The sequence below is a fragment of the Hippopotamus amphibius genome, chromosome 4 (genome assembly GCF_030028045.1).
Source record: "Hippopotamus amphibius kiboko isolate mHipAmp2 chromosome 4, mHipAmp2.hap2, whole genome shotgun sequence".
In the NCBI taxonomy this organism is placed as follows: Eukaryota; Metazoa; Chordata; class Mammalia; order Artiodactyla; family Hippopotamidae; genus Hippopotamus; species Hippopotamus amphibius.
This window is the reverse complement of record NC_080189.1, coordinates 153189294-153205706: the sequence shown is the minus strand read 5'-3', so window position 1 is coordinate 153205706 and position 16413 is coordinate 153189294. Positions and strand designations below refer to the sequence as shown.

Here is a 16413-nt window from a genome sequence, read left to right as displayed (position 1 = left end):
GATCTTCAATTCTTTTTATAAATTTGCCTTTCCTACTGTGATCCTCCCTTTCCTATAGATTCTTGCTTCTTCTCTATTTAGAGAAGACCTTTCAATATTTCTTTTAGGATATGTTTACTATTGCTGTATTCTTTTAGTTTTTGCTTGTCTGAGAAATTTTTCTTTAACTTTTTATTTTATATTGGAGTATAGCCAATTAATAATGTTGTGACAGTTTCAGGTGTACAGCAAAGGGAATTAGCTATACATATACATGTACCCATTCTCCCCCAAATTCCCTTCCCATCCAGGCTGCCACATAACATTGAGCAGAGTTCCCTGTGCTGTACAATAGGTCCTTGTTGGTTATCCATTTTAAATACAGCAGTGTGTACATGTTGATCCCAAACTCCCTAACTATCCCTTCCCCCCATCCTTACCCAGGTAACCGTAAGTTCATTTTCTAAGTCTGTGAGTCTGTTCCTGTTTTGTAAATAAGTTCGTTTGTATCATTTCTTTTTAGATTCTTCATATAAGGGATATCATATGATATTTCTCTTTCTCTGTCTGACTCACTTCACTCTGTGCAACAATTTCTAGGTCCATCTTTGTTGCTGCATATGGCATTCTATCAATCTTTTTAATGGCTAATATCCCACTGTATATATGCACCACATCTTTATCTGTTCATCTGTAGATGGACATTTAGGTTGCTTCCATGTAAACAGTGCTGCAATGAACACTGGTGTGCATGTATTCTTTCGGACCATGTTTTTCTCTGGATATATGCCCAGGAGTGGGACTGCAGGGTCACATGGTAGCTCTATTGTTAGTTTTTTAAGGAACCTCCATACTGTTTTCCATAGTTGCTGTAGCAATTTACATTCCCACCAACAGTGTATTTATTGTTTGTGGATTTTCTGATGATAGCCATTCTGACTGGTGTGAAGTGATATCTCATTGTAGTTTTGATTTGCATTTCTCTAATAATTAGCGATGTTGAAAATCTTTTCACGTGCCTCTCGGCCATCTGTATGTCTTCTTTTGTGAAATGTTTATTTAGGTCTTCTGCCCATTTTTTGATTGGGTTGTTTGTTTTGATGATATTATGCCTCATGAGCTGTTTGTAAATTTTGGAGACTAATCCCTTGTTGGTCACATCATTTGTAAATATTTTCTCACAATCTGTGGGTTGTCTATTCATTTTGTTTATGGTTTCCTTTGCTGTGCAAAAGCTTTTGAGTTTAATTAGATCCCAGTTATTTTTGCTTTTATTTCTATTATTCTGGGAGATGGATCGAAAAAGATATTGCTGCAATTTATGTCAGAGAGTGTTCTGCCTCTGCTTTCCTCTAGGAGTTTCATAGTGTCCCGTCTCACATTTTGGCCTTTAATCCATTTTCAGCTTATTTTTATGTTTGGTGTTAAAGAATGATCTTGTCTGAGAAATTCTTTATCTCTCCTATTGTAAATGATAATCTTTATGGGTAGAGTATCCTAGGTTGCAGGCTCTTCCCTTTCAGGACTTTGAATATATCATGTCACTCCCTTCTGGCCTGCAAAATTTCTGCAGAAAAATCAACTGATAGCCTTATGGGAGTTCCCTTGTAATTGACTGCATTTTTTTTTTTTTTTTTTTTTTTTTTGCTGCCTTTAGAATCCTAACTTTTGCCATTTTAATAATGGTATGTCTTGTTGTGGGTTTGTCTGGATTCATCTTGTTTGGTATCCTCTGTTCTTCCTGTTTCTGGACATCTGTTTCCTTCTTTAGGTTTGGGAAGTTTTCAGCCATAATTTCTTCAAATACATTTTTTATCCCCCCTTCTCCTTCTGAAACCCCTATTATGGGTGGGGTGGCATGCCTTATATTATCCTACAGATCTCACATGTTGCTTCATTTTTTTTTTAATGTGTCTTTCTATCTGCTCTTCTGATTGGGTGATTTCCATTATTCCATTTTCCAGATCACTTATTTGTTCTGCTATTTATTCTGCTATTCATTACTTCTAGATTGGTTTTTATCTTGGCAATTGAGTTTTCCAATTTTAATTGGTTCCTCTTCATAGTTTCTAGTTCCTTGTTACAGTAATCAGCATTTCTATTGATAATCTTTCTTAATTCCTTTAGCATTTTAATTACCTCCTTTTTGAACTCGGGGTCTAGTAGACTAGTAAGATGTTTCATTATTCTCTCAGGGGATTTCTCTTGCTCTTTTAATTGGGATTAATTCCTCTGCTTTTACATTCTATTTAACTTTCTCTGTTTCTATGAATTTAGGAGAAACATTTATCTACTGTGATCTTGAAGGGGTGCTTTTTTTTTTTCTGCTAAAGGAAGCAACTACAGAAAGCTTTTATTTGTTCAACGTAACCAGCACTACAGATGCAAAAAACAAAACAAAAATCCAACAACTTCCCCAATACTACTGCAAAAGAACATATCAAACTTGATTTTCATTAGAATAGTTATTTTTTCACACTAATAAATCAAAAAAGCCAAGACACAGATTTTATATATATATATGTATATATATAAAAATACATATAAAAAGCAATGCAAACAATTATTGAGCTTCATCTTCTGGACAAGAATGCCAAGTTAGTCTCTCTTCATAAAAAGCAATTACAATTTGAGGACACTTCATATTTGCCTCTTTTGCTAGCACCAAGTCCCCCTCATCTGAATCCTTCCATTTCATGAGAAACATTAATTCTCCACTGCTGTCTGTGGCACCAATTATTCGTTCTGGATCAAGACCTCTGGCAAAACCTCTTGGTTTATCAGCAGCACCTCTTTTCTTCTTTGATGTGCTATCATCAGATTCACTGTCAGATAAAGATTTTCTTTTTGTTCCATCTTTTTCTTTACCAGCTTTTTGAGAATTAAGAAATGCTTCCATTAACTCTGGACAATCTAAATTTTCTTCAGGTTCCCAAGTATTGTCTGCATCTGTAAATCCCTTCCACTTCAGGAAATACTCCAACTTCCCAATCACTACATGTAGGTCCAGTACTTTTTCTACTACAAATTCTTCAGGTTCTGCCTCTTCAACTTTTTTATTCTTTCCATTCTGTTTCTTTCTCATTTTTTGCAATGTAGTTTTATTGGAGGCCATTTTTCATTGCAGACTTGAAGAGCTATTACGTTCGCAGCGTGGCGCCTGGTGGTCCCCGGAGGGGAGAGAGAGGAAGAGGGTGGGTGGGAGCCTTGACCAAAGTCTCCTCTTGAAGGGGTGTTTTTATGTGGGAGCATCCCTGTGTATAGTTAAATATTTGTTCAATAGAGTTCAATATTGTGTGAGTTCAATATTTTTGGTGCAAGGGCTGTTTCTGGTATGGATGCCAGCCACATCTTTCCTCAGAGTATGCTGGCCATTATCCCCTTGATAGGGTATAATTGGTGTTATTGTTTTCAGAGCTTGCACTGAATGTTAGGTGGGGCTTCCTCTTTGCTCACAGCCCTGTAGAGGGCGAGGTCTGTTTCACAGTAGTTGGAGTAGAAGCCCTGAAGGTTGGGTTTTATAAGGCTCCATTGCATTTAAGTGCATGATTTGTCCCTAAGAAGGTGAGAGCGCTGAAGCTAGTGAGGCCTGTGTGGTCACAGCAAACCGATGTGCTGCCTGTGCAGGCGTCTGTGGTTTTGTCCAGAAGCAGCCCAAGGTTGCATCCCTTTTTCTGTTGTGTTCATCCCAGACCCAGTACTAGGCTGGTGCTGGGGGCTAGGGTGTTGTCACTGCAGGAATTGAGTTGGTTGTGCTATGGTCTAGGACCTGGGTTGCTTCCGTGGCAGGCTTCTCTCAGGACCTGTCTTCAAGCACTGGCGTAGGATGGACAGAACTGGTGTACTCCTGCTGGAAAATTAACCACTTGTGTACTCCTCCTCCGGGGCTGTCCACCTGAGATGTAAGTTTCTGTGGTTCCACCTGGTGTGTGCACCAACAAACTCTGGCTGTTGGACCTGCCCTCACCACGAGTGTTAACCATGGCTCTGATGCTGGATCTGTGCCCTTTCCCTGTGCATACACTGACAATGGGCTCCAAGGTTTGGCCTGGACTGTGCCCCAAGCCCTCCAGCCTCTGTGCAGCTAGACTGAGTCCTCTTCCAGAGCTCTTCCCTCTGAGATTCAGCACCTAGCCTCTGTGCATACTAGTAGCTCTGCCCAGTGCAGGTTTTGGGCTGGCAAGCGCAGCAAGATGGCAGCTGTCAGTGTAGATCTCTATCCTGATTGCTAATGAGCACACTCCTTGCAAGCAGGGTCATGGCCCCTTCAGCCCCTCTAGGTATCTCAGCAGTCCTTCCAGCAGGCAAAGTGGCTCCCTAGGGCAAGGGACTGTACATGTGGAGCTTCCCTCCATCACAGATCCCTCCCAGGGTTGATGATCCCATCCTGATGCCTTTTTCTCCCCTGTCCTACCCATTTACATGGTTATCCTTCTTGAAGATTTCATTGTATAAGAGATCTGCCAATTTCCAGTTGGTTTTCTGTGAGAATTCTCCCACATGTAGATGCACTTTTGCTGTGTCTGTGGATGGAGGTAAGCTCCATATCCTCCTACTCCACCATCTTGATCCTCTCCAATCAGTTTCTGCTTGTTTTATAGTGTTTCTTTGGAGGGGTGGGAGCTCAAAGCTCTAAGACTAGCTATTCTGCTATCCACTATTAATTCCAAATAGATATGCTATATTATGTAAGAAATTTGCCAGGGTAAAACAGTGTGTTATCTTTAGTGTGGTCTCTGTCTCATACCCAAAGGTAATTTCTCAGGGTAAGAATTGTGAATATTTTCCAGTTTTCCTTTTATTCTGCATTTCCACAGTATTGTTCCAGTAATAAACAACACCAAAACTTTCCAAATGCCAATAACTAAGCATGAATTCTATTGGTTTGAAAGTGACTCCAACATGCTATAGTTTTATTTAATAACTCTATACATTTATTACATGATCTTATTGCTCTCAATCTTAAATTAGCTTATGTGGGACCCTGAATTAAAGTTAAAAAGAGGGACTTCCTACGTGGTGCAGTGGTTAAGAATCCGCTTGCCAATGCAGGGGACATGGGTTCGAGCCTTGCTCTGGGAAGATTCCACATGCTGCAGAGCAACTAAGCCTGTGCACCACAACTATTAAGCCTGTGCTCTAGAGCCCATGATCCACAACTATTGAGCCCGTGTGCTGCAACTACTGAAGCCCACATGCCTAGAGCCTGTGCTCTGCAACAAGAGAGGCCACTTCAATGAGGAGCCCGTGCACCACAATGAAGAGTAGCCCCTGCTTGCAGCAACTAGAGAAAGCCTGTGTGCAGCAACGAAGACCCAACACAGCCAATAAATAAATAAAATAAATTTAAAAAAAAGATAAAAAGATATTCTCAAAACACTTTTTAGCTATTGTATTTTTCAGCTCTAAAATTTTCATTTGGTTCATTTTAATAGTCTCTATTTTACTAAGACTTCATATCTCTTCACTAATTATAAGCATATTTTCCTTTACTCATTGAGCCTAGTTATAGGAGCTCCTTTAACAATCTTTGTCTGTTAATTTCAACAGCTGGGTCATCTTGGGGTTAATATCAGTTGATTGTCTTTCTCTTGAAAATGGGTCGTATTTTCTTATTTCTTTATATGTTAAATAATTTTGGATTGCATCCTGGACATGATGAATGATATGTAGAAGAGATACTAGGTTTTGTTATATTATTTCAAAGAATGTTGATTTGTTTCTATTTCACTAAGCAGATGACTTGAGTAGACCTAACTGAAAACTCTATCTGAAGTAGATGGCAATCCAATATTTAATTTAATTCCTTTAGCCATAGCTGTGTTGCTTGTAGTTTACTCAGTATATTCAAGGTTCAGAGGTCAGCCAGAGATCTAGGGAGCTTCTTTACAGAATTTGAGGCTCCTCTCTTTGGCTCTATCCTTTCCAGGATTTCCCTGCTCACTTTTCTTTTCATATTCTTTTCCATTATGGTTAATTACAGGATATTGAATACAGTTCCCTATGCTCTACAGTAGGACCTTGTTGTTTATTTTATATATAGCAGTTTGTATCTGCTAATCCCAAACTCCTAATTTATCCTTCCCCCAGCCTCCTTCCCCTTAGTAATCACGTTTGTTTTCTATATCTGTGAGTCTGCTTCTATTTTGCAAGTAAGTTCAAATTTGTGTCATATTTTAGATTCCACATATAAGTGATATCATATGGTATCTGTCTTTCTCTTTCTTACTTACTTCACTTAGTATTATAATCTCTAGGTCCATCCATGTAATACTGCAAATGGCATTATTTCATTCTTTTTTATGGTTGAGTAGCATTCCCATGTGTATATATATGACATCTTCTTTATGCATTTATCTGTTGATGGACACTTAGGTTGTTTCCATGTCTTGGCTGTTGTGAATAGTGCTGCTATGAACAGAAGCATGCATGTATCTTTCTGAATTATAGTTTTGTCCTGATATATGCCCAGGAGTGAGACTGCTGGATCATATGGCAACTCTAGTTTTTTGAGGAACCACCATGCTATTTTCCATAGTGGCTGCACCAATTTACATTCTCACCAACAGTGCAGCTAGGTTCCCTTTTCTCCACGCCCTATCCAGCATTTGCTATTTGTAGATTTTTAACAATGACCAACTGACTGGTGTGATGTGGTACTCCCTCACTTTAAAGCAGCTGTGATTGCCCAAAATCTGTTCTTCTGGCCTGTAAGCCTGCAGATTTCAGCTGCCAGGTAAGCCAAACTGGGGCCTATTATGTGGCTAAGCATTATAAAAATGGGATACCCAACTAGTCCCTTCTTCCAAATGTCAGAATCTACTTGCTTTTGGTCACTCTCCAGTGCTTTCAGGTAGTTATGTTTTTTGGGTCCAGAGTTTTAACTGTTATTTGTGAAAATAGATGTGGGCTTCTAATAGGAGCTATTGTGATGTCCAGGAATAGAGCTTCCTCTCAAAGCAGTTTAAACACATTATTGTGTTTATCAATAAAATTTAGTATCACCTCTATGAATCTGGCATTTAAAGCCATTCTACTCATGGCTGTAGAATAGGCAATATGAAAAAAAAAAAAGAAAAAGAAAAAAAAAGAAATGGCTATGTGAGAGAAGTCTGATTACATGTATCATCTGTTATACAACTACAAACTAGGTTCTAGAAATGACAGTTGGTGAAAAAAATAAATGTTTTGTATTCTAACCTTTCCTATTTTTGTAACACTTTTAGTTTTGGGGCCCCAAGTGAGAATAGCCTTAGTGATTTTTATCATTCTAAAGATACATACTCACTAAAAAAAGAAAAAATAATTCAATCAAAATAAAAAAGTATAAAGAATTGAAAATCACCAACACTTTACCAGATAACCCATTTAAAACCTGTTAATCATACCTCTATACAAATTTTCATAAACACACACACACCTGTGCTATTAACTTCATTTTTCAGTCTGACAATATATCAATAAGTGCACTATAATGATTTTTAAATCTATATACATCTATATATTTTAATTTAAAAACCCTATCGATAAATATTTATGCTGCTTTCAGTTTTTCACATCTATAAACAACACTATTTACCTTTATAAATTTTCTAACTGTGAGCCACTGGGGCAGAAGAAAAGGTAATAGAAAGGCAACAGGCTTGGAGGCAAGACAGACCTGGGTGCCTGTTTCAGTTCTAGTCGACTTACTAGCTTTCTGTCCACAGTCAAATTACTGAAACTCTTTGAAAGCTGGACCACTGTTAAGAGGAGTAAAGTAAATGAAAACATGAAAAACATCTATTATAATTCTGGGTATATAATAGGAACTTAAAGAATAAGTGCCTGTTTGTATGTGCATGGATGCACATGCATACACATTATAAAACTATTAAGAAAGAAAAGATATTTGGTCAAACCACATTATTTATTACTGACATGTATAAAATTTGGTGTGAAAATCCATCTTTGTATTTATATAACAAGTAAGACATAAAATAATTTCTTTTTTAATTACATTGCCTTCTATCAAACATCAATGATATGACTCTGACAAAGTGGTCTTCCTTTGAACATTTTACTCCAGGCTGAATATAGCTAGGTAAATAATTGAACATAGATAACATATATTATGTAATTCATTTAATTCTATTTAAAAATCTCCTTAACAAGGGTGATCTCAAAACAATTTTAGTCAGTGATATTTAGCCATATGTGGAACATAAAAGGTCTGATTTTTAATAACTTTAGTAGTAATAACTATCACTATGGTTTAGTTTTCAATAAGAATATCAGTGGTAAAAACATTTTTAAGATGTTACAATATAATTTATATGTCTATTAGTAAAGAATAGCAGAGGAAATTCATTTTAGTAAGGTTAAATAAAGTACAGTATTTGGATGGAATTTTTTCCAAGACTGCTGTGTAAAGATATTATGTAATAATTAGTAAGAGAAACAACAGAACATTGATCTATCTATAGGCAGCAAAAAACAGCAGAAAGAGAGGCAGGCTTAAACTATCTTTTCAAAGACAGCCAAGAACTGTTCCTTTTACCAGATCAGATTGTTCTGATGTTGAGAGGAAAATTACCTACTCCACAAAATACAATGGTAAGGCTAGGTCTGGTTTTTTTGTTTTGTTTTTGTCTTTTGATTTTTCTTAAGGGACTAAATGATCAGAAATATGTAGAGAGAAAACCTGCAGCAATTTGATATTTCTAATATTTTAAATATATGTGTTTTTTCCATCATTCCTCTGGGTGCCCGTATCCTGAGAAGACAACATAGGAAAAGGTGCTCTCAATTAACTGAATAGTACCAGAAAAGAAGAGATGAAAATCATCAACAGTGAACAAACCAGACAAAAGCAGTAAATTAATTGGGTAGGGAGGTGAATAAACTTCCAGTTTTAGGTTCTTACCTGTATGCCTTAAAGACCCCCAATATTCACTATTCCTCCCAAATATAATATTTTCCTTTTAATTCCTTAGCTCAGGGATTGGCATTATCTCCATGAAGTCGTCTAAACTAAAAATCTGAATCAATCTATTTCTATTCCTCACTTCTCAAGTCTACTTGGATCATATCACATAAGCGTCATTTATTGTATGTTTACTATGTACCAGGCACTGTGCTAAGTACTTTATAAATAAATATTTAATCCTCACAATAACAGCAGGTTTTGTAATTCAACAAAGGTAGGTTTATTTTATTCATATTTTTAGGAAAACACAGAATGGTTAAGAAACACACAAGGTCACAATCCAATTAAGATACAGAGTCTGTTTTACTAACCACTGTGATGTACCTCCCATACTTTCCATTACTGTTGGAAAGATATGAGCCTTGTCCTTATCTTCATTCATCTAGATTGGTATAGAGCATCCTAAGTGTTCTGCCTCTACACTTCTTTCCAATTCATTTTGATAAGCACAGTAAATCCTCTGAAATATACCTGAAAATGTCTTTGTTTCAAAATCTTTAAAAGTTTCCCTCCCTAAGACATACAAATCATTTACAATGTGACTCCAACTTAATATTCCAGCATCATCTACTAAAGTTATTCTTAATAATCCCTTGACCTTAGATAAACTTGCATTTCTCAAAAACCTTGTTTATTCATGTATAGTGTCTTTGGCTCAAACTTTTATTTTTTTTGCTTAGAAGCCCTTATCATATTCCTCATGAAGAATTCCTTTACCCTCTAAGCCAGAATTAGTCACTGTCTCCTCTGCTCTCTGAAATACTTTTTAATATATACATTTAATATAAAAATTACATTTTATAGTAAATAAGATTGTCTCTTGCACCAGACACTGAACATCTTCAGGATCATTCATTTAATCAACAAATATTTAATCACTAATTATAAATGGAAAGATTGACAAGCCGACTTACATTAAAATTTGGAATTTCTATTCAACACTTTTAAAAGAGTAAAAAGGGAAGCAACAGAGTGTGAGAATAAATGTGCAATAAACATATCAAACAAAGGACTCATCAAGAATATATAAGGAATGCCTACTAATGAATAAGAAAAAGACAGTTAACCTAAATTTTAAAACACAAAACACACGAACAGTCACTTCACAAAAGAGGATACCTAAATGGCCAATAAACATATAAAAATTGCTCAACATCGTTAGTTAGCTATTAGAGAAATACATATATTAAAAACATTTTTTGGTCCCAATTCTCTGAAATGATTAAAATGAAAAAAGACTGACAATACTAAATATTATTGGGAATGTGAAGTTAACTAGAGTTCTCCTAAAATGCTAAAGAGAATATAAATTCATACATGTACTTGGGAAAACTGCAGAATCAAGTAAAATTATTCATTTATATACCCAGTATCTCTAGGTCACATCTAACTTGTCTGTTAGGTGGATATCTAATGAGATTATGTGTATATATGTGCACCAAAAGACATGTTCAAGACTGTTTATTGCAGCATTATTTATAAAAGCCCCTAACTGGAAATAATGCAAACATCCTTCATAACTAAATTGTACATTTAATAAAACAAAAAACACAGCAATTATCCATTGCTATCAAGTCTGATACAGATAAAGACAATTCATGGTGATAGAGATCAGATAGGAATTAACTCTGAGGAAGAGGGAAGGTGTAGTGACTGGAAGGGGCCATAGGGAGATTTCTGGGATGCTGGTGATACTCTATTTCTTTATCTGTGGTGATATTCAGATGTGTTCTCTTTGTGACAATTTAACAAGCTTTACACTTATGATTTGTGTCCTTTATGTACAACTTATATTGAATATTATACTTCACTAAAAAGTTTATTTTAGGAAACGGATTCCAAACAAAAGCTATGAAACTGGATGAGATAACCAAGTGACTTTAAGTACAGAAGAAATGAATGCTAAATAAACTATTATCAAATAAATACATGGATAAATGAGAGATTTAAAGAAAATTAAGAACAGCAATCCAATTAAGAGAAGGGGTATCAGAAAGTAACACATATTGAAGTAAACATTTCCTAAGTGGGCTTGCAGTATTCATGTAGAAAGATTGGGTGAATGATATTTTGTATCTACGCTACTATTAATTCTCATGATCATAAAAAAATTCAGACTCTGGGCTTGAATCTGGCTCTACCAGTACTTGCTGTGTGACCTTGGATAAATCACTTAATGATCTTTGCCTCATTTTTCTCACCTATGAATAGGAACAATAATAATACCCACCTCACATGTTTGTTATGAGGATTAAAATGGGTTAGTAGTTTTAAAGCAATTACCACTGTGCCTGATACATTGAACATTAAACAAACAAACAAACCAGAGTCCTGGCAAAAGGATCTGACTTTGTGATTTCACTTTACTAAAGTTTATTTAAGTCAATCAACTGAAAAACTACTAGATATAATAACGTTTCACAAAAAGTAGGTAAAAGATTTATACACCAATCAAACAGCTTTTCTATACCTTAGTAATAATGAGTTAAAAATATAACACAAGAGTTCTGCTTTCAGGTACAGTGCAGTAGATCATAGCAGGTCAATACATACACTAAGGAGTAGAGACAATCAAATAATTACAAAAATCCTACTTTTAAAACACACTGACGATCTACAGAGCCAATAAATTAGACAAAATTTTAGAAATGGGGAAAATTTTCTAAGTTCAACTGATAATCTCTAGCTTTTCCTACCTACACACCCACCTACACTGGGGGTTTTGCTGATTTTGGTCACAGGGCTGATCACCAGCTTTTCTAGGCAGGGAACCTCTGCTGGGAGGAAGAGAAACCAGAAAGCTTTTAGACATTCAGAAGTTGGAAACTTGAATACACTTAAACACATGGCTGTTTCTTCCTTTGGAACAATTGTGGATGGCAGTGTTGTACACAAGCCTGTAAAACTAGACACAAAGTTTATGAAAGGCAGAGTGAAATCTTTTGCATTCTTCATAGTGCTTAATTAAGAAAGATCTGCTAGGGAAATAAGCCTGACCAAAGAACAATGAAAGTTTCCACTTCAAGATATTTGCTAGTTTTTGAGGCTTATATTGGTTAGGCTGGAGGCAAGAGAGCTAGGCTGGAACCTGACTAAAAAGCTAAATCTCCTATTGTAATAGGAAGGGATGAAAACGCACTATATTCCCAACTCAGCTCTAACCTAGTGAAATTCCTGACTGAATTAGGGTGATCACTTTCTCATATTTTCTGCCTCCCTGTAGAGAGAGAGACACTGATAAATGATAAATTGTCTATAATCAATATGGTTCTTTTACACAGACAATACATTTATAAAAATTACTTGGCATGCAAGAAAATAGGACACAATATTAAGAAGAAAAAAACAGATGAAAAACCCCACAACAGATGCATGGGGAGTTTGCAGCCAAGAACTTTAAAGTAAATTATGATTAATATATTCAAGAAAATAGAACGATAAATAAAATAGATAAAATGATGGGGAATTTCATCAGGAAATGGAATTTATAAAAAATTAGACATACTAAGACATAAACTTACAATAGCTGAAATTCAGATCTAAATGGGTAGGTTTATTAGGATTGAAGAATGTAAACACAGGTCAAAAGGAATATTAAATTCAAAGACAAATCAACAAAAAAGTACAAATTGATTTAGAGAAAGTAAAAAGAATGAACAAACAACAAAACAGATATGTGCGACAGTCTCAAAAGGCCTAATATATATATATTATACACACACACACACACATATACACATATATATAAAATTAGATCCCATAAAAAGAAACTATATATGTTTTGGAGCTATTTTCTTAGTGATTGCACTAGGGTTTACTATTTATGTCTTATCAAAATCTACTTCAGATTTAGAGTTTATTAACTTAATTTCATGAGATATACAACCATTACTCCTACATAGTTCTATTGTCTTCTTTTTTCTGCTATCATTGTTATCCACATTACACACACACACACACACATTTGTACATACAAACACGCATCAAATCCAATAATACCTCACTATAATTAAGATTTTATATAATTTATGTTTATAGAAGAAGCCAAGAAAAGTAAGAGAACAAATATATATTTATAGAGCTTTTTTATATTAACCTTCTTATTGACTATTTATGGTTCTTTTATGGTTCTCCTACTTGTTCTTGTGGATTCAAGATATCATCTGATATTATATACTTTTTCTAATGCAGCTTTGCTCTCTCACCTAGCTTCTTTGTTTTGTTTTCAAATATGTTACATTTCTATGTTATAGGCTCAACAAAAGTTGTATATGTATTTTATACAATTGTTATTTTTTTCCTTTTAAAAAGTTTTATTGAGATATAATTGACATACAATAAACTGCATATATTTAGTGTACAATTTGATATTTTTTCTTATTAGTCATCTTACAATTGCTTTTCAAATCAGTAGTAAGAAGAAAGGACAAAAAACACGCATTTATACTGTCTTTTATAACTACATAATTACCTTTACTAGTGCTCTTTCTGTGTGTGCATTTACTTTACGTGGCCATCTACTTTCAGCCTGAAGATTTTTCTTCAGTATTTATTGCAAGGTGAATATGTTAGCAATAAATTCTCTCAGTTTTTGTTTCCCTGGGAATGTATTTCATTTTCAATTCTGAAAGGCAGTTTTCCTGGATATAAGATTCTTAGTCTGTTGACAGGTTTTTTTCTTTCAGTACTTTGAATATGTCATACTTCTGGCCTCCATTTTTACTGATGTTAAGTCATGTTAATTTTATCAGGGTTCACTTCTTTTTATGGAATCATTTATCTTACTGCCCTAAAACTTTTTATCTTTGCCTTTTGGCACTTTCACTATGATCTGTGGTATGAAACGAAAGTTTGTCTCCCATCAAAATTGCTATGTTGAAACCCTAATCACAGTGTTATGGTATTTGACAGGTGGGGGTCTTTAGGAGGCAATTAGGTTATGAAGCTGAAGTCCTTATGAATGGAATTAGTGCCCTTATAACAAAAGGTGAGGGAGCTAGCTAGCTCTCTTTTTCATGTGAGGAATGGGAAGAAAGCTGTCTGCAACCCAGAGAAAGTCCTCACAAGAACCTGACCATACTGACAGCATTATCATGGACTTCCAGCCTCTAGAACTGCAGGAAATGAATTTTCTTGTTTATGAGCCACCTGGTTTATGGTACGTCGCTATAGCAGCCTGAACTTACTAAGACCAGGTGTGTGGGTATGGATCTCTTTTAGTTTATCTTATCTGGAATTGGTGGAGCTTCTTGGATGTGTAGATTAGTGTTTATAATTAAATTTGGCAAATTTTCAGCCATTATCTCTTAGTATTTTTTATGCTCTCATCTCTTTCTTGTACTCCTATTATCCATATGTTCGTGTTGCTTAATGGTGTTCCACACTTCTCTGAGGCTCTGTTGATTTGCCTATCTTTAAGTCTCCTGTCAACTCAGAACTGTTGTTGAGTAAGCCCCACTAGTAAATCTTTGATTTCATTTATTATGTTTGCAACTCCAGAATTTTCACTTGGTTCTTTTAAAAAAATAATTTATATTTCTATTAACAGTCTATTTGATGAGACACTGTCATCATGGCTTCTTTACTTTTTCAGTATGGCTTCCTATAAGATTTCTTTCTTTTAAAAAAAATATCTAAATAAACTGCTTTGAAATCTGTTATTTAACACCTAGAACCTCTCACAGGCAGTTTCTGTTGTCTGCTTTGTTTCCTGTGTATGGGCATACTCTCCTATTCTTCGTATGCCTTAAAATATTTGTTGAAAATTGGACATGTTATATAATATACTGTAGCAACTTGGGATACTGACACCTTTCTCCCTCTTCAGAAGCTTTGTTGTTTGCTTATTTGTTTACCAAATTGGCTACACTACTTTAAAAAGACTATTTTCGCCCTGTAGGAAACTTCTGATATTACTCCTCAGAGAGCACGGCCAAGGCATACACAAAGTCACCTTGGGAAGACAGTGGTTTTAGTAGGGTTTTCTTCAACTGTTTTTTCTTTCCTTGATCTGTTAAGCTATTTGCCTCTTTGCTAGCACATCCAGCTGTTATGCTCCACTAATGACACTACTGTGATGAAGAATGCCTGGGGACATACACTGCTCCTCAGGCTGATCAATTAAATTCAGACAGTAGCTTTTCAGTTCATCTTTGAGATCTGTTCTGATCCAAGGAGGATTCTTTTTAGCTGACTCTTTCCCAGGTTCATTCTGATAAACTAATTTAGCTTCTTGCTCTTTTAGAGAGATTATCAGCCTACTCTGAATTGTTTACCACCAAAATATCCATTGTTTTTGAAAGTGACCTTAGGCTTGAACTTCCCCACACTCTGTTTTAAATAATGCCTTTCCTTTGGGAATAGCTTCAAAGTAATATGTTCTTATGGACTACCCTGGATAAAATCTTTAAGCCATTGTTACAAGTGCTGTGTAGCGGTGGTTTGCTTGGGTTGCCTCTCCTAATGTGGATGTTCTGCCCTATGAGCCAGCTGGAGTGAGGGTGATAAGGCCCCCAGTATTCTCAGCCTGCTACATCTGGACTAGAGCTACCATCCAATGAATGGGGGCTGCGTAAAGGAAGGGAGCCCCTGACTTTCAACTGCATTCATCAGGAATTAACCTCTGCAAGTCAAGAGTTGGAGGCATGAGAAATGATGAAGGCCTGCCCATCTTGGAGAGATACCATAATGCTTAATTGAGAGCTGAGGGGATAGGGAGCCTCATACTCTAGGCCACATCTACTCAGAGTGAAGTTTCCATCAAGATGGGGAGGGGTTACTCCTACATTTGGTGGGAATGTAAGTTGGTGCAGCCACTATGGAAAACAGTATGAAGGTTCCTCAAAAAAACCAAAAAATAGAATTACCACATGATTCAGTAATCCTACTCCTGGGCATATATCCAGACAAAACTATAATTCAAAAAGATACATGCACCCCCATATTCACAGCAGCACTATTCACAATAGCCAAAACATGGAAACAACCTAAATGTCCACTGACAGATGAATGGATAAAGATGTGGTATATATATACAATGGAACACTACTCAGTCATAAAAGAACAAAGTAATGTCATTTGCAGCAACATGGATGCAACCAGAGATTACCATACTAAGTGAAGTAAGTCAGAAAGGGAAAGACAAATACCATACGGTATCACTTATATGTGGGATCTAAAATATGGCACAAATGAATCTATCTACAGTACAGAAAGTGATTCACAGATATAGAGAACAGACTGCTGGTTGCCAGTGGAGTGGGAGATTGGGGTCAGCAGATGTAAGCTATTATATATAGAATAGATAAACAACAAGCTCTTACTGTATAGCACAGGGAACTATATCCAATCTCCTGGGATAAATCACAATGGAAAAGAATATTTAAAAAAGAATGTATATATGTGTGAAACTGAGTCACTTTGCTGTACAGCAGAGACTGGCATAACACTGTAAATCAACTATATTT

At 35.8% G+C, this 16413-nt stretch overlaps 2 protein-coding genes across 9 annotated transcripts in view; both read right to left on the bottom strand.

Annotated features, from left to right (window-relative positions):
* Positions 1-16413, bottom strand: part of GPHN (gephyrin) — a 596826-nt gene that overhangs the window by 332642 nt on the left and 247771 nt on the right. The window lies entirely within an intron of this gene.
* On the bottom strand, positions 2543-3407 carry LOC130851615 (chromobox protein homolog 3-like). Its single transcript, XM_057732177.1, has one exon. It carries the CDS (start codon positions 3092-3094, stop codon positions 2543-2545), a length of 552 nt encoding a protein of 183 aa, XP_057588160.1. The 5' UTR covers positions 3095-3407.